The 17,716-nt window shown below is 49.9% G+C and overlaps 1 protein-coding gene across 1 annotated transcript in view; it reads left to right on the top strand.

Annotated features, from left to right (window-relative positions):
* ITPKB (inositol-trisphosphate 3-kinase B) overlaps positions 1-9,471 on the top strand; it is a 67,546-nt gene extending 58,075 nt beyond the window's left edge. Inside the window, exons 6-8 of the mRNA XM_077176133.1 lie at positions 2,980-3,081; positions 4,454-4,525; positions 7,121-9,471. Of these exons, the coding sequence (XP_077032248.1) occupies positions 2,980-3,081; positions 4,454-4,525; positions 7,121-7,336 (390 nt within the window). The 3' untranslated portion in view covers positions 7,337-9,471. The remainder of the gene's footprint in view (positions 1-2,979; positions 3,082-4,453; positions 4,526-7,120) is intronic.
* The last annotated feature ends 8,245 nt before the right edge of the window (positions 9,472-17,716 follow it).

Below are 17,716 nucleotides of genomic sequence, written 5' to 3'. Positions count from 1 at the left end.
CATAAACAAGTTGCTGCCTGATCTGAGCAGTAGATTTTTTTTTCAAAGAGGTGAAGCAGCCCTTTAATTGAAAAATGTTGAGAAGTTCTGGCTTCCAGCAGTATTCCTGCTGCTGCTAGGGGGCTGACTAATTTGATCAAGGCTCTAATTACTGTAATTCTCCTTAAATCCCTCAGCTTCTGGGTTATTTTCCCCTAAGCTAAAGCATTAGCAGTTCATGCTGTTTCACAGCTGGCTTTTTTTTCCAACAGGGCTAGTCATGCTCTGCTGTATCCCTGCTGTTATCCCTGTTTCTGGGATTGAGTTTCTGTGTCAGGGAAGGTGCCATTGGTGTCTTCCCTTGTTTTATTTCTTGCTGTGGATGCTTCCCTGGGGAGAGCAGTGGTGAATCTGCCCTGTCCCTCGCTCATGGATGGGGGCTGCCAGAGGAGAGCTCTGAGAAGTGCAAGGGAAGGACAGGATTTGACCCTGGACATGTGGGAAGGGGTTATAGGAAGGAAGGAGGGGAGCAGTGGAAGCTTTTTGGATAGCACAGTCAGGTAAGGCAAACAGGCAGCTCAGGGCTTGCCATGAGGATAGCAACCCTTTCTTGAGTGAGCTCTCCCTTTCCCAGGTGGCCTTGAAGATCCAGTTCTTCCTCTTTAAAATGGAAATTTTCCTTTGCAAAAGGAGATAATGACTTTCATCTGACTTTCTGGAATAGCTTGAACCTGTTGGAAACAGTAGCTATTAATAAAATTTCCATACTGAAAGTATCACAAGTGATCCCTGGTGGCCCAGTTGAAAGAAGTGACACTCCCGAGCTGCTGCCCTGCTCTGAGCCTTACTCACCACTGCCTGCAGCAAGGCCACTGTGGGATGGCATTCCACAGGGCTGGAATGTTTGCAGGGTCCCAAAACCAGCCAGGAAAGCCTCCCCCTAAGTGTGCAGAGATTTGGCTGACCTGAGCCCTGCCCCAGTGACGCCAGCGCGAGCTGGAATCGCTGCTGGGGCGGAGGTAGTGATAGCCTTTATCAGCCCCCCTCACATTGCTCCTGCGTGGAAGGCAGCCCCCTGGGGGCTCAGATACCTGTGAGTGTCATGGCAGCTGTCAAGCCTGGTGGCAGCAACCTCTGGCTGGGCAAGGAAGCTGCAGGAGGCGGGAGCAGCACTAGGGATAGGCTGCTTGGCCTTCCTGAAGCTGAGATTGCCTTATCGGAAAGGCCATCTGTGATTTGTGTTTATTTTTAGGAGCACTTAGAAGTCCATCTCCTTTCTTGGATGCTTTGTGGAAAGTTGTGCTCTTTACACGTGGAATTAGTGCTGTGGCCCTTCTCCAGGTTGATATTGATCATCCCCCTGGGAGAGGGTGGGTTCATTTCTGAGCTGCCACGTCAGGGGCTCACAGGAGGGACATACAGCAGCAAAGTGCCCTTCCCCCAAACGCCACACATGTGCCACCAGAGCATCCTCAGCAAGGTCACAGCTGAGAGCAGAGATCCCAGCTCTGCAGCACAGTCTCCAGCGAAAAGGTTGTCCCTGACCCCTGCCAATACACACTCTGCCAGCCCTGAGCATTGCTTTTGGACCCTGTGGCAGCACAATGGTCAGGCTGAGTCCAGGGTGATTTGAAGCTGGGTGCAGTCAGTGCAATTGGTACAAACAAAGCTTTTCCTGGAGTTTTTCTTTTCTATGTTGCTTTTGTTACCACCTTTGTTAATGCTTACACAAAACACAAGCTGGAAGCTGAAGTGTGCTGTGTGATTCATCCCAAACTGCACTTCAGGTGCTGGTTTGGTGGCAGGCTTGCCTTGGGCACTTGACCTTCCCCCAGGTTGGACTGGCCACCATGCCCACAGCAAGCCACCTCTCCAGGAGGATGTACATTGCCCTGTGCTGGGCCACTTCCCTGGATGGGTCTGAAACCTCCAGGGCAGGTGATTTCATTGTGCCTTCTTCCTCCCCCAGACTCTGCTCTGCTTCTTCATCCTTCATCTTCCCCAGCCCATAGGATGTCTTTTGGCCTCTGTCCCTTTGCTGTATTGTGTGCAAATGAGCTGTCTGGAGCAGTGGGATGGAGCCCTGCAATGGAGCTGTGAGCATGAGCAAGTGTGGTTTAGAATAGCCCCTGTATCCAGGAAGTGAGATCTGCCTGCCTGTCCCAGGGCCCCTCTGGACAATGAAATGAGTTGATGTAAAAGTCAGAGCCCCAGAAGGACCAGGGAAATGGAGAGGGACCTACAAAGCTGCCCAGAGGTTCAGACAGGAGCCTCTGGGCCAGGGCTGAGTGTTGTCCCTGCAGTGGGCAAGCCATGCCTTGGCAGGCCAAGGATGGATGTGCCTCGGGAAAAGGCAGAGGAGAGCACAAGGCTGCTCACTGCATCTCAGTGCCAGGCTGCTGCCTTGAAGGGTTTGTGATCCCTGGACTATCAAGTGAGGCCAGATAGCCATGGGCTTGCTCCTTGCTGCAATGGTCCTTAAGGAGGATTTCTCACAGAGCAGTTTTGCTCCTGCTCCTGAGATGTCTTTCCCATCCACGCTCAGTTTTGTCCCATTATGATCATGCTCTGCTGTCCTCCCCAAGCCAGGGAGACAGTCCAGGGCTGGTGTCAGTGCCATTCTCAGCCACAGCAGCCATGGGAAGCCATTTGGGCACAGAAACACCAGATACAGGTGGTCTCCAGCCTCTGTTAGCAGCAAGCACCTGGAGAGTTTGTGAGTCTGTGAGGAGAGTTTGTCCACATTGCCAGTGACCTTGGGCAAGTGTTTGATGATGGGGAGTTCTGTTTGCATTAGAGATGAATGCACTGGGGCTGTGGGATAACTTGGGATGTGCAAGCAGAGACCTGCTGCCTCTGCTCACCCCTGCTCCACAGACAGACCCTTCAGCTGCCAAAAACGCTGGTCACATCCTGCTTGGCAACATGCATGGCTGCAGGGACACTGCTCCTGCCCCAACTCCCTCCCCACCCAACTCAGCCCTGTCCCTTCTTTTCAAGAAAGAGGACGGCACTGTGAACCGGGACTTCAAGAAGACACGGACAAAGGAACAAGTCATGGAGGCCTTCAGCGAGTTCACCAGAGGAAACAGGAATGTTTTGGTGAGTGGGGGATGTTGGGGGCACTGCCTGGAGAGGGCATTTCCATGGAGCTTGGCCTCAGCTCATCAGGTCCCTGGCCTGCAGGGCTGAAGCCCAAGCAATGTCTCTTAAAAAGCATGAGAAATGTTGAAGAGAAACACTGTCCTGGTGCAGTGGAGAGCTGGGAGGGGACTTGGCTGTAGCAGCGCTGCTTGACCCGAGTCTGAGTCTGAGTCTGAGTCTGCTGAGGATCTCCAGGATTGGCTCCCAAAACCCACTGAGGAGTCACAGCCATGCTCTGTCCCTCACCCCTGGGCTGGTGGTCACCCCAAGCCCTCTCTGTACCCCAGTATGTGTACTGGGGGCTCCCATCCTGCATGGGGGGCTGCCTGTGCCCTTCTCGCAGCAGGGTGATCCTGTGCCAGGCACACTTCACATGGGCAAGCCACAGGCAGCGTTTTCCAAGCTTCCCTAAGTTGCCAGGAGAATGTAAACAATTTACACTAACTGTGTCAAATAACCTATTTGACAAAGCACTCCCATTTTAAGCTGCACTGTATAAAGTTTCCAAGTGCAAGGCTCCAGCTGGAGTGGCCCTTGGCACTGTCTCCTTCAAACTGGCATGCTTGCTTTCACAAGAGTTACCCAGGGATTTTCCTGGATCTGAAGGTGAAGTTGCCTGGCTGCATTTTAACCCCAAAGAACTTGGAGCACACATCATGCCATGGCTCTGGGTGGGGTTCCTTGGCCAGTGCATTTTTGTACAGCAATCCCACCTTTCCCCTTGCAAGTGTTTTACAGTGCTCAGATACTTGCTGTGTGTGTGTTTCTGTGCTTGATTCTGCTATATAAACCCCAAAATCAGTGGAGCCCCCTGAGAATGTTTAGTGCCTTCAGCAATTGGCAGGGATGCTCAAACAGGCTTGTGGTTCTTGACCCGTGTGCTGGCCATGGTGAAAGCCCTTCTGCCCACGGGACCAGCTTTGCAAAAGTGCTGATAACAGAGTTGCAGAAGGGTCTCGTGATGTGTGACTGCCTGAGTGCTAAAAAGAAAGATGAAGTGAAGAGTTGATCTATGAAGGGAGTGCAGGGGAGAGGAAGAAGTAGCAGCTGCTGAACTAGTGTTCCCACCATGGATGCAGCAGGGGCACTCTGCAGAAAGCACCAGTTCAGCAAAAGAGATGCTTTCACTAAGTTTTGAAAGCCACAGGAGCTCAGGGTGCTGTAGAAACCAAAAGGAAAAGTGGATCATAAAAAACTCTCCAGAATGAAAGGTCTGTGGGAGGATGCTGGCCATGGGGGTGACTTTCCTGTCTGCCCCAATGCAGTGCTTTTTATGTAGGTTTCCTGCAACACTAATGCCTTGGATTTGGGTTTTTTTTTGTAATTCCAGAACAGTTACCTTAACCGGTTGAAGGGTATCCGTGCTACCCTGGAGACTTCCCCGTTCTTCAAGTGCCATGAGGTAATTCTGCTGTTTATATAGATCTGCCTGGAGAGGCAAACTGTTTAATCCTAGCTTGTCCAAGGAGAGAAGTCAAAGTCAGGGGCTGGTTTAATCTTATATCTGTATTTTCATGTGTGTATGTAATACTTAAGTGCAAATACAGATGATAGCATACAATGTTTGTGCATCTGACATGGGCTCAAATCCACTGAAAGCCAATGTTCAAACAGATTAAAAGTGATCTAGGAGGAACTCGGGCTGTTTATGACAGGGAAGATTCCCTAGTGTAAAATCACAGGGGTTTTCTCAGGAGAAATGTCTATTTGAATGCATGTCAGGTATCATTTGGCTGACAGTTGCTCCACATGATCAAACAAGGCTTCAACACAGCCATAAATTGCAGACACCCCAAAAATGCCTTTCCTGAGCTGGTTGGGGCACCACAGTATGAACTCTGCCTTTCAAAGGAATTTCATACAGAAATGAGTGCCCATGATACCAACATTTTCTATAGTGAAGACTCAGTGCTGATGGGAAAACAAGGAGGGAACACTATCTTTTTTGGCCATTTCAGGAACTGAAATGCTCCACAATTTAATGCAATAATTTTGCTGTTACATTTACTTAACAAAACACGAGAGTACGTGTCCTTGTCATGTGTGGTGTAGGAATAAAGAGCCTCATAGGAACCTTTGAGTCCTAGGGCTCAGGAGCCACAGCTCCAAGAGCCCACTGTCCCTCATCCAGAGGCACCTCAGCCCCAGCCAGACACGGAGAGTCCTGCCAGGGGCCAAAGGCAGATGGGGCTGTGCCTCCTGGTGGCAGTGCCTGGAAGGCAGTTGGAAGGGAAATGTCAAAACTGAGGGTTTCAGGGCAGTTCAACACAGGAAACAAAATTCTCCCTGAAACTGAGTGCCAGGGTTTCATTTGAAAACACAGAAACAAAGCAGCCTTTCAAAGAGGGTTTGAAAGGAGTTTCCACTCCTTCAAAATTAAAAAGCAGCAGCTTTGACTTTCCATCCCACTTTGAGATGAAGCACAGCAGAAGGTCTGCCAAGCTCTGTGTCCCTCCATGAGGCCCTTGCTGAGCAGGGCTCCTCCAAGGAGCTGCAAGGGAATTGAGCAGTCCAGGACACACAAATGAGGAATGTCAGCAAAAGGCTTTTCCTTAAATTTAGAATGCTCTATCCTGGCCAAGACAGAGGTTAGCAGGAGGAGAGCTAAAGATAAGCATTTCTTGGAAATAATACGCATCTCTGGACCTTGGACGCTTTCCCAACACACTGGAGGAAAAAGTCTCCTGAAAAATGTAAATTCATAACAGCTTTTGCAAACACTATGTGCATCCTGTTCAAAACCCTTGTCTAAAGGCAAACCTCAGGCTAAGCCCTGCTGATAGCAGGGATGTGGGAGTCCCCAGTAACATCTAGTGCTGCTGGTCTGGAGGGCTGACACCAGCTGGGTTCTCTTCCATGTACCTACACACCGTAAGGGGCACTCGTGGCTCTCAGTGCTCTGCATCACCTCTGCTACAGCTCTTGCACTCTGGTCACCAAGGTCCCTATTTGTGACATAGGGGCAGGTGAGTCTGTATTTCACCAATTCACTCATATCAGAATTTGGAAAGCAGTTTTCATTTGGAACAGCTCTGAAATCCACCCATTGGTGCTTTTCTGTATAAGCCCCTGCTAAAATCTTCTGACTGGAAGAAGAGATTAAGCAGAAGAGCACGATGGTGACTGGCTTGATACTAATACACATTTCCTAAGCACTGGGAAGCCACAGCAGAGCTGCTGCTGGCTGTCAGCCTGGCTGGGACTGTGAGCCAGGGTGGGTCAGGATGCTGAGCTGCTGAGCATCTCTCTGCTTTGTGTGTGGTGACCATTGGGCTTGTGGGGTCTCATCCCACTGCAACAGGCCTTGAGACTTTTGCTGTCAGAGCCCAAATACACCTCTTGGCTTCCCTGGTCTTGCCCAGGCCACTGCTTGCTGCAGGATTTCCCCCAAGGCTGTTCAGGATGGATATGAAGGAGCCATTCAAAGCAGAGGCAGCCAAGTGAACTCAGAGAAAAGGAAATCCATGCAGCTCTATACTTTGCATCCCCAGAGTGCTGTGAGTGCCAGGAGGATATTCTAGGGGCAGTCTGGTGTAATTCAATGGTGTTTGAAGCAGGAGACAGCAGGTTGCAAGTTACTTGTACTTGGAGTGTCCCCATCCCTGCAGGGGTGTCTGCAGGATTGGTGAGTGCGAAGAGCACAGGCTGATCACAAAGAAAAAAATCCCCATCTGAAGGTTGAGACAGTTCATCTCATTCCTTGCTAAGGGACCTTAGCCCATTTTCCAAAGTGACATCTTTATCTTTCATGCCCATGTTTTTCTGATCCTCTCCTTCTGCCAAGACCTGGGATTTGTATGAGTAAATCAGCTTGTCCAAGTGCCCCATTTGCATGTGCAAACACAACCGGTGGCACACAGAGCTTGCTTTTCCTCATGCAAAATTGCAGCAGCATCTCTTGGAAATGCAGCCTGACTGAGGCAAGGTGTCTAAAAGCCCCAAAGAGGGCTGAAAATGAACAACAGGTGCACCACTAATTGGTCTCACCTCTCCACAGGTAATTGGGAGCTCTCTCCTCTTCATTCACGACAAGCAGGAACAAGCCAAAGTCTGGATGATTGACTTTGGGAAAACCACCCCACTGCCAGAGGGACAAGTTCTGCAGCACAACGTGCCCTGGGTGGAAGGGAACAGAGAGGATGGCTACCTCTGGGGGCTGGACAACCTCATTCAGATCCTGACAGAGTTGTCCCAGAGCGAAGACTTGCATTAAAGCTGCGCATCCAACTCTGCCACTACCCCCCAGCCTGCCCCCGACTGACTCTTCTGAACTGCACTACAAGACACTTTCCAGCCCTCGCCCTCCCTGTTTGAAAGCTATACTCTCCCTATTTAATGTGTTTTTGTTGTGTTTTTTTTTAGGTTGTCTTGGTTGTTTCCCCCCCCACCTCCTGTAAATAGAGAGCTAACCTGCCAGAACAAAAGCTGAACTTGAAACCTTGGCTTTGCAGAGTCAGTGGGAGCAGGTGGCCAGGGGCAAGGGCATGCTTCGCCTGTCGTGCTTTTGTCTCTTGCTCAGCCTGATGTTAAGAGGGCTGGCAGAGGAAGGAGCCTCTTCCTTCACCGGGATCATCCTGAAAACACTCAGTGACCATGCCCGGGACCCTCTGGCAGTCAGAGAGTGTGAGCGAGGTGTGGAGATGGTGAAGGACACTGTAGTGGGAGCCCTTTGGTTGTCTCTGCCAGCACCTTTCAGCCCAGGGAGCTGGCTGTGCCAAGTCCTTCAGAGAGCTGCTAGAAGGGCAGATTTGGGGTTTAATTTGTGTTCAAGACATCTTGTAGAGGTTGCTGTTATTTTTGAGTGGCACTGGAGGGCCAGGGCTTCCCTCCTGCTGCAGAGCCATGTAGTCAGGCACAGGTATTTGCCATGGCCAGGTGCTTCCCACCCACATTCCCCATGCTGAGTGCCCTGGTGAGCAAAACTTTGGGCTCCTCTCTAGAGCCTCAGCTCCCTCGCTAGGAACTGCTTCCAGCCTGCCTTAGCTGGGGTCTCCAATCCTCCCTAGCTGAGAAAAATAGCTCATAAAGGACTACTATGAGACCTAAAGTGGCCATCCAGGTCGATCAGTCTTTTTTGTCAGCAGCTGAGCACACGTGTAGCGCCACCAATGCTCACACCTAGCCCAGGGCGATCCTCCTGCCTGGAGCGTGTCCATAATTTCCATCTGCATCAGGTGAAGGCTCACAGCAGCAAGGCAGCACCCAGCTTAGACACCTTTGGCAAAGCAAAGCTGGGATCAGACATCCCTGTGCCTCCCCCTCTTTCCACAGAGCTGCCTGTGGCTGTGCTGCTGGGGCCATGTGAGGGCCCCTGTGCTCCTGCTCCTGTGAAAACACCCAGTTCCCTGTTTAGGGTGGAGGCTATTTTTTAACTTCCTGGAACATTTGAAGTGAGCAGTGGCAGGGCTGCTGCGCCAAAGGTCATCCCTGGAGAGGCTGGCGGGGAGGGGAGGCTGCGGCAGCCCCCGCCTCGAGGAACCTGCAGCACAGGGGGTGGTGCAGGAGCTTGGCAGCCATGGATCCCTCACCTGCTCCATCCATCCATCCCCAAACCCACTGTCCCCTCTCACTCCCCAGCAGCAGGGCTCCAGAGCCCCTCTGCCATAGTTTGATGGGTCCAGCACCCAAGGAGGAGACCTCCCTTGCAGCAATAAGGAGGAGTTGGCCACCAAGGCATCTGCAGCCAAGCCTCTTCCCCAAGGACTGAAGTTTCCTAAGGTTTTTCTCAGTTCATAGCTCACCAGACAGGTGTCTTGTGCTTATCAGATGCCATTGTAAATGGTTGCACTGTTTTAGCTCCTTGCCAGGCTTTCTAGACTAGCCCATGTGGAAGTGCCTTATAGACTTTGCCTCTGTTCCATTAGTGTCATGGAAAAGGTTGGTTTTTTTTTTTTTTAAGTTATATTTATTTTCATCCCATTTTAATTGCACAAAACACTAAAATGTAATGCATGGAATATTTTTTTTTTAACTGTGTTTTTTTAGTTTTTAAGCCATGCCTTTTCCAACTTTGGAGAAAGGGTGTGAACAGATATGCTATGTAGCTATGTACCACTTACTGCTGTACTTTAGCTTCGAGCTGCTCTTATATATGTACGTTATTTTTTAAGCCTGTTTATAAACCAGATCCCTCGCTTTGTGGCTTCAGAAGAAGCAGATTGTTGCTCTCAGATGTCTTATGCTTTCCTGGAGGCTGGAATGGTTGCTGTGAGGGATTTTCCCTGCTCCCACCACACCTCTTGGTCATTGGGTAATACAGAAAAAAAATTCCAAACTGGTCTGGAACACCAATGCACAGTGCCTGTAAAAAAGTCCTGTAACATTGCAAATAAAGGCATATGGGAAGCATTCCCCTGGTGTGCAGTCAGTGTCTGCCCTGTGCAGCTTGTGGCAGCCTTGGAACAGCCTTTCATGTCCATGGCTGGGGGGGAATCAGGCTCCAGCAGTGCTGCATAAAAGCAAGAGTAGGGAAGGACCCTGTGCTGGGAACAGATCCTGACAAACAGGAACTGGCTCTGCAGGGAACAGGGCAGGAGGAGAGCAGAACTGGGGCTGTGGGAGGCCCAGGCTCAGTGGGAGCTGCTTCCCAGAGAGGCCTGAATTCCTCCATCCCCCTTCTGCAGGGAAGGCCACTGAAGGCAGCTCCAGTTTTTTTTTGGAACGTGTTTGGCTCCCACTGAGTGGTTTCTGAGTGCCACCCCGTGATTCCTGCTCTGGAGAATCCCAAAGCACCCAGGAGAATCAGAGCTGCTTGGCACAGCCAACCACTCCCCCGGCTCCTCTCCCTCTCAGCTGCACTGTGGGCAGGGCCAGAGGGTTTGGACCACAAAAAACCCCAGGTTGTTTCTGCAGGGAAGAAGGAATCAGGCTGTAGAGCCTGAAGGCAGCTCCATTCCTTCCTGGCTGGTTGTGCAAGCACAGGACAGCAGGAGCTGTTCTAGCATAGATGTGACTAAAGCCAGATTTAGTGCCCTGACCCTCAGGAGCAGCCCAGCCTGGGGACCAGACCTGGCTCACCACGGATCCTCCAAAAGAAACTGCAGGAGAAACCCTGCAGTGTGGAATTTGGAGACTAGAAACCTCTTGGTCTGAGGCAGGGCTGGCAGGACACTGGATGTGAGGCTGCTGCCTGTGCACCAGCGGTCTCTCCTGGGCTGTGGGAAAGCAAACGAGTTTCCTGTCTGGCTGCTGAGCTCACTCCAGCAGAACTGACAGCTCATGATTTACTTATAGGTCCAGTTTTTGGGGTCTCTCTGGTCTGTGACTCCTCTTCCTAGCTTCAGAGGAAAACAAAAACCTCCAAAACTTACCCAGCTGCACCCTAAAATGCAAAAACAGAGAGTAAAGGCCCTGTTCTGTGAAAACCTCTCTTGAGAGTTGAGGAAACACCATGACATTGTGGTGGAGAGTGTGCAGAAAAATTCACAGTGCCAGAGGCTTATGTCCAGAAAGGAGACAGAGGAGTCCTGTAACTTTATTTGAGTAAAGGGAATGACCATGGGGCATTTCCCCTAGTGTCTATCAAACTGTTGGAGGATGCAGCCTCCTTTTTATCCTAATTTCCTGGTCACAACACCCTCTTCCTTTCCCAATTGGCTTAGGCACTTGGAAGGTACAGACTTCCCTACTGCATGTCCCCCTCTAATATGCACATCCCTCCTTTTTTGTATCTATAACAAAACAACATTCATCATTCTGTTCAGTCTTTGTTCTTCTTCTCTAAGTTCAGGAATTTAACATGGCCTTGGCTGAGCAGCATTCTGTGTCAATTGGCAACATTTTCTAGTTTCTCCCATTCCTCCCCTATCTTTAAGTCTCTGGCCCTATCTACAAGCAGATTTTCATGGTCTGTAAAGACACATTCATCCTATTCCTCTCAAGAGGAAAAGGGAGTAAGTCAGGAGAAGAAAGCCCTTGTGGCTGAGTGCTGCTGATCCTGGGGTTTATCAGAGGATTGGGATGGGCCATGGCACATAGCAGCACATGGCACAGCAAGAGCCTGGCTTGGCCTCCCTGCCTGGCTTTACTGCACCCCCGAAGCAAAGCCCACAGCTCCCTGCCACCTTATGCATCAATAAACTAATTGATTCATAAACCCAATATAGAGAAGAGGGGCCAGGATTTACATTAGTGCAACAAAGAAAGCTTTACACCTTGCTGAGGTCTCTACCCTTCCAGAACAGAGCACCTTCAGCAGTGCCAGGGGCTGTAAGGTCATCTGTTCAGGCTGCAGGTAGGGAGGGGCAGCTCCTTTCCTTCAGCCTTGTCTGATGGGGCACTACTTGACAGAATGAGCCTCCCATAAATCCAGGGGTGCTGGGGGCAGCTGGGCATTTCAGCCTGAGAAAATGCAGGACTTGGTGTGGTGGTTGACAGGGATCAAACAGTGTGCTCAGTCTTGTTCCCAACACAAGCTCAGTCTTGTTCCCAAGATTTTGGGGGTCTCAGGAGGGATTTTACCCCTACCATAGGGTAAAATCCTTCAGCCCCCAGCCTGAAGCCTGGCAAGAGCCCCAGGACCCCCGTGTTCTCCTGCCTGTAGGAGGACACAGTATGGGTCATCTAGAATGTAATCTTATCCCCCAGAGAGTTGCAGCTGGACCCTATTACTAAAGATTAGGAGCAGGCCAGATGATAACAGGCAACACCTGTAGCCAATAGGAACTAGTGGCATAAAAGAGTGGATTGGTGGGAACTGGGCTTAGATGGCTGCTGCAAGGACCGGGAACAGTCAGTGCTCAGAGGATCTGCCTACAGGAAACATCGAGGAGGTATGAAGCTCTGAGGATATAGAACCCTTGTACCATAATGATAAAAGAACTGTTGATATATAGTAATATATAAGACAACAAATGTGGGGTGGACGCGGGCTCCTCATGGCGCTTCCCCCGCGGGCCGGGAGGCGGCGCTGTGCCCTCGGCGACGGGCAGGCCTCGCCTCACGGCGGGAAGGGCCCCGCGCCTCACGGGATGCGCTCCAAGCGCCGCTGCTTTGAGGCTTTTTCTCCACCCCCGGCGCTTTTGGGGTTTGGGTTTCGCACTACGAGCTGGGGAGATGGTTAAAATTAATAAACGCTGCCCTTTCTAGCGGCGGTTCCATCCCGGAGCCAGCCTGAGCAGGGCAGGGGGTGAAGGGTTCATGTTGCCCGCATCTCCTTTGTGGGTGGTTTTAGGGGTGAGAGTGTGAAAAACGCCCATCGCTTGTTTTTAAAATTTTAAAAGTTTAGTAGTAATAAAATGGTTATAAAAATAGTAATCTAATTAGAGTAATAAAAATTTGGACAATTTGAATTCGGACAATATGAGACAATAAAAACAAAGAGTTATGGACAATCTGGGTACCTCTTTCTGGGCAAAATAAGCCTGAAAAAGGACCCACGTTAACAGGGGATTAACCCTTAAAAGCAGCAGCCTGTTGCATATTCATACACCTCATACAGGATGCATAAGTTCCATTCAAACACAGGATTCTGTCTGGTCAGTGTCAGCTTCTTCCTCTGAATCCTAATGGGAAGAGGTTTGTTTCTTCTGATAAGAGAGAATTATTCTTCTGATAATTCTTTTCCTCTGAAAGATTTAGGTGTCCTGTGGCTGCTATCTCAGTGAGAGTCTTCCCTTTAAAAAGAGTATCTTACATAGCATAGTTTCTATTTTAACATTATGCTATAACCCTAAAACTATATTTAACACACTATTTGAGAAAATTAATACAGCATTACTTTCTAGCATAACACATATAATATTCATTTTAATATTTGCAAAAAGCCAATCATGAAATACACATTTTTCACAGGCTCTGTCCTGGAGCCAGCCTGAGCAGGGCAGGGGGTGAAGGGTTCCTGGTGCCCACATCTCCTGTCTGGGTGGTTCTAGGGGTGAGAGGCTGGGGGAACACGTCTCTCCTCCCTGTGCCAGTGCGGGGTTGGAGCCCCCCAGCAGCCCCAGCCCCTGGGGACAGCTTTCCCACTCTCATTTGAGTCTGCATTTTGTTCACTTCCCTGCCCTTAAAAAATTACAAATTTGTTCTTTGTTATTGTGAAGTGTAAGAACAAAAAATTTAGAAACCGCTGGGGAATGGGAGAGGTGGGCAAGGCCCTGCTATAGTGTCAGCTGGTTTGGTTTGTCTTTTGCCATGCAGTTAGAAGTCCATGGAAGTGGTCCCACTGTGCTCCTGCAGTCCTGGGGTCCCCAGTCATGATCTACTATGCCCAGGGCCACACTTCACCCCCAGAGTGGGGCTGTGGACACAGCTCTGCCATGTCCTGCACCCCCAGTGCCTGACCCACCACGAGTGATGCCTCCAGCAAGGAAGGCTTTATATGGGGATTTGTCATGGACGTATTTTATGAAAAGTCTTTTTGCTAGGATCTTTTCTCCTGAGAAGCTGAGAGGCCTCAGAAATGTAATGTAAACAATAATTATCTGCTGCTGTGGAATGCAACAGGTGCATCTTTGATTGGTCCCATGTGGTTGTTTTTAATTAATGGCCAATCACAGTCCAGCTGGCTCGGACTCTCTGGTTAGTCACAAGATTTTATTATCATTCCATTCTTTTCCTTGCTAGCCTTCTGATGAAATCCTTTCTTCTATTCTTTTAGTATAGTTTTAACATAATATATATCATAAAATAATAAATCAGCCTTCTGAAACATGGAGTCAGATTCTCATCTCTTTCCTTGTCTTGGGACCCCTGTGAACACCACCACATTTGATGCCCTGTGTGAAGGAACGTTTCCAAAGGGACTTACTGCTCTGGGGGCTGTTGTTGCTTTTATGCAGTCAGGTGTTCTCTGTCCAGCTGTCTCAGCAGTTCCTGCTGCTCTCCAGGATGCAACTGTGCTTCCACCCTCAACAGCCAGAGAGCATAGGAGAGCTGCTGCTGGTGCCACTCAGAAGAGAAAGCCCATGGAGGAGGCTGCTGAGTGATTCCAATCTGGGACAGCCCTGGAGGAAACTGAGAAATTTTGGCACCCCAGCAGCTCATCCCACTTCTGGCACTGTTGCACTGCCTGCTTGGGGCTGTTTTTTTGCGACTTTGTGCCTCCTACCATTCATTTGGTGTGTATTAACAATGCAAGACCTTGGGCCAGATGCCCCCTGTCCACGTTGCCTGGTGCCAGGGTGTCCAAACACTCCTTCCCTAGTGGAGAAACCTAAGATTTGAAACCACCACGACAAAGGAGCACGAAAAGAAATAGAGGCACAAAATTACTTACTCAAACACCTGACCTGAGCCAGGAAACAAAATCAAATACTTTAATTTCTAGTGACTGAAATCTGTGTCAGAAAGGGCTTTTGCTCCAAGGTGGTTTACATGCTGTTTTCCATGGCAGGAACCCCAGGACTTCTGTAGGGACACACACACAGAGATCTGCTCTCTTGTAGCAGTGGGGTTGGCTCAGAGAAGGGAATGTGAGAAGAATAAGCAGCAGGAGTCTGTAGTAGCAAGATAGAGATGCTACAGATATATTTCCCCCTTTGCAAAAGATCTGTGGCTAAAAAAAACCATTTCCCACTGGCAGCGTGGTATCTTTTTCTGGTGCTAAATTCATGTTTCATCTCTTTTTATGCCTCCAGAACAGCGAGGGGAGATGGCAGGGCCCGTGGGTGGGCTCTGAGGGGTGCCACGTGCTCCCTCCCACCATTCACCAGCCCCAGGCAGGTGCTGCAATTGTGCCCTGATGCAACTGCCACATTCTGCACGTGCCCAGCTGCTTTTCCCATGGGAAATGGCTCTGCAGGAAGGCTCACAGGCCCTCTGGGTTACAGGGTGTGAAAAGTGCATATTATATGGCTCTATGCAGATATTTACTGCATGGATTTTGTTGTATTGATTAGTAGTGCTGCATTAACATTTTAATAATATGATAAATGTAGTCCTGTAGTTAAAAGGTAACTTTTGTAGTTAAAATAGGAACTATGTAAGTGGTATATTTTTTAAAGAAAGGAATGAGGTACTCACACCAGATGGCAGCCACAGGACACCTCAATCTTTCAGAGAAAAAAAATTATTGTTCTCTTATCAGAAGAAATGAACTTCTTCATGCCTGGCTAAGGATTGAAGGCACCTTAGGATTAGGAGGAAGAAGTTGACACTGACCTGGCTGAATCCTTTGTTTGAATGGAATTTATGCATCCTGTATGAGGTGTATGAATATGCAACAGGCTGTTGCTTTTAAGGGTTAATCCTCTGTTAACGTGGGTCCTTTTTTGGGCTGATTTTGCCCAGAAAGAGGTACCCAGACTGTCCGTAACTTTGTTTTTATTGTCTCATATTGTCTGAATTCAAATTGTCCAAATTTTTATTACTCTAATTAGATTACTATTTTTATAACCATTTTATTACTATTAAACGTTAAAAAAATTAAAAACAAGTGATTGGCATTGTTCACACAGGGGGATCATTAAGGATCAGAGGATGTCTCTTGAGCACTTGTGAGCCAGCATGGTGCAGCCCACAGTGCTGCTGCCCGGGGAGCATCCCCAGGGCAGATTGGTGCCATCCTACCCTTTGAACCCACTGTATCCTTTGGCACCCGTGGGACAGGCAGTGGCAGTGGGTGTTTTTGGTGGGACAGGCAGTGGCAGTGGCTGCCTGGTTCCAGCAGGGCAGGTTGCAGCATTCTGAGAGTGCCAGGGCACTCACACACTGTCTCTGCAGGGACAGTGGCTCCTAAGCCCTGTGCTGCCCACCCAGCAGCATGTGAGCCTTGGAATAAGCAGAATTTAAGGCTGGGATTTGGCATTCATCTGGCTGGCTTGAAGCCAAGGCCTGTCCGTTAAAAGCCCACAACTTCCCTACACATCTCTGGCAGTTCAATGCTTGGTGTGCCCCAGACATGAGCATACATTCCTGCCAGCCTTGCAGCTCACATCCTCTTCCACAGGGCTGCAGTTTTCCTGTGGAAACAAGCTCTGAAATAGCCTGTAATTATAATATTACCTCCTAGGATCAGGTGCTACCTTCTCATAGCTGCATGTGGATCTGAATGTGTATTTGTACTGCATGACTTTGAGGTTTAGAGATAGTACATGCATACCTTGCAGTTACCCTCCTCTGCACAGACTTTTTTTTTTTTAAGGGTGCTCAGGTTAGTTTGAGCAGAATACAGTTGAAATTATGTTTTTCTAAATGTGTATCTCTAAATGATCCAATATCCAGGTGGTGTATTTCCATGTCTCTGCATGGCCAGCAGTGAGAGCTGCTGGTGAGCAGACCCTGGTTCCCTTTTGGGCTGAGCTGCAAGCCAGGACTGACCCCAGCCCTCCTGTGTAACAGCTGCCAGTAGCCCAGACTCTCCCAGATGGCCTCATGCAAAGCCCACCTGCTTACACTGATTGCTCTGGGTCCTGCAGGAGGTCACAGCTGCTCCCCATCACCCTGGGAGCGGTGTTGGTGCTGTGGCTGCAGCCCTGGGGGGCTCCCAGCAAGAGCTGCTGCAGGACTGGATGTACCCCAGAGGTGTATGGCAGTTCTAAGGAGGTGAACTGGTCTGGGGAGGCTGCAAGTGGAGAGGGAAGGAATTGCCCCTGTTGTGTGGTGGTTGCTGGAAAGGGATTTTCCTTGGAGCCAGCACTGTGTGCTGCACAGAGCAAGGGCTGTGCTGTGCTCTGAGGGCACCTGGGCTGGCTCTGCTCTTGTGTTGGGGCTGAGCCAGCTCGGCCCTGAAGTCAGGGTGAGCTGTGTGCTGGCTGTGGGCCTCCCTTGGGAAGAGCTGGGTGCCCAGGAATGTGGCATGGGGGTTTTCCCTGTGTCTCATCTGTCTCCACCAAGCTCCAGTTTTTGACTTTGCTTTTGTGTGGTTTATTGCTGATCTTTCTCCTCCCCTTCTGAAATGGTTCCATTAGCAGGGTGCTAAAGAAATCTCTTTGAGCTAATCATACCAGCTCTCTCCAGTGTGTTTGCCACGTGCTGGCGTGTCTGCATGGGTGTATTAATAGTATCACACTACTCTTTGTCAGTGTTCATCCCAAAGTGCTTCCCCTGCAGAGGGCTGGATAGAAACACACAGCAAGGGGAAGGAGCTTCTGCCTCACCTCCCAGAGCCCTCAAAGCCAGGGGGTGTGAGAAGACCCCTCTTGCTGGTCTTGCACCAGCACTGAGTTTGGCCCCCTGGTCCAGTTGGGATGTCCCATGAGTTTCCCTACCCACAGTGGCTTTGGGGAGGGAGCAGAGCAGTGGTGTTTTGTGGAATTGTATATCACAGGAGGAGCATGGAGTGTGGATGGATGGCTGAAGTGTGCAGGTGTTCTAAGAAGCTGCCTCTCATGGGAAGGCTCTGCCCCTGCTCAGCTCTGCTCAGGTGTCTGTGGCCAAGCCCCTGACAGCACGTGGGCTCCTCTCTTATGAGGAGCAGGAATAATGCACCTGGAGTCACATTAAAATGTTCAAATTGTGAACAAAACCCTGTCAGGAGGGATTGCTGGTAGGCATGTGCACAGGGCAGCACAGGGTGGCATTTCCCCCTCCCTTGTCTCTGTTCCAGAGGTTCAGGTGAGGCTCCTCACCAGCCTTCTTCTCCTCTGGAAGGTTCTGGTTGTGAATTCCTTAAGGAAGCCCTGCCCCTGCCTCCTCTCCTCAGGGGATGTGGGTA

Source organism: Agelaius phoeniceus, chromosome 3, assembly GCF_051311805.1.
Source record: "Agelaius phoeniceus isolate bAgePho1 chromosome 3, bAgePho1.hap1, whole genome shotgun sequence".
NCBI classification, from domain to species: domain Eukaryota; kingdom Metazoa; phylum Chordata; class Aves; order Passeriformes; family Icteridae; genus Agelaius; species Agelaius phoeniceus.
The sequence above is the reverse complement of the archived record's forward strand: the minus strand, read 5'-3'. Positions and strand labels throughout refer to the sequence as shown.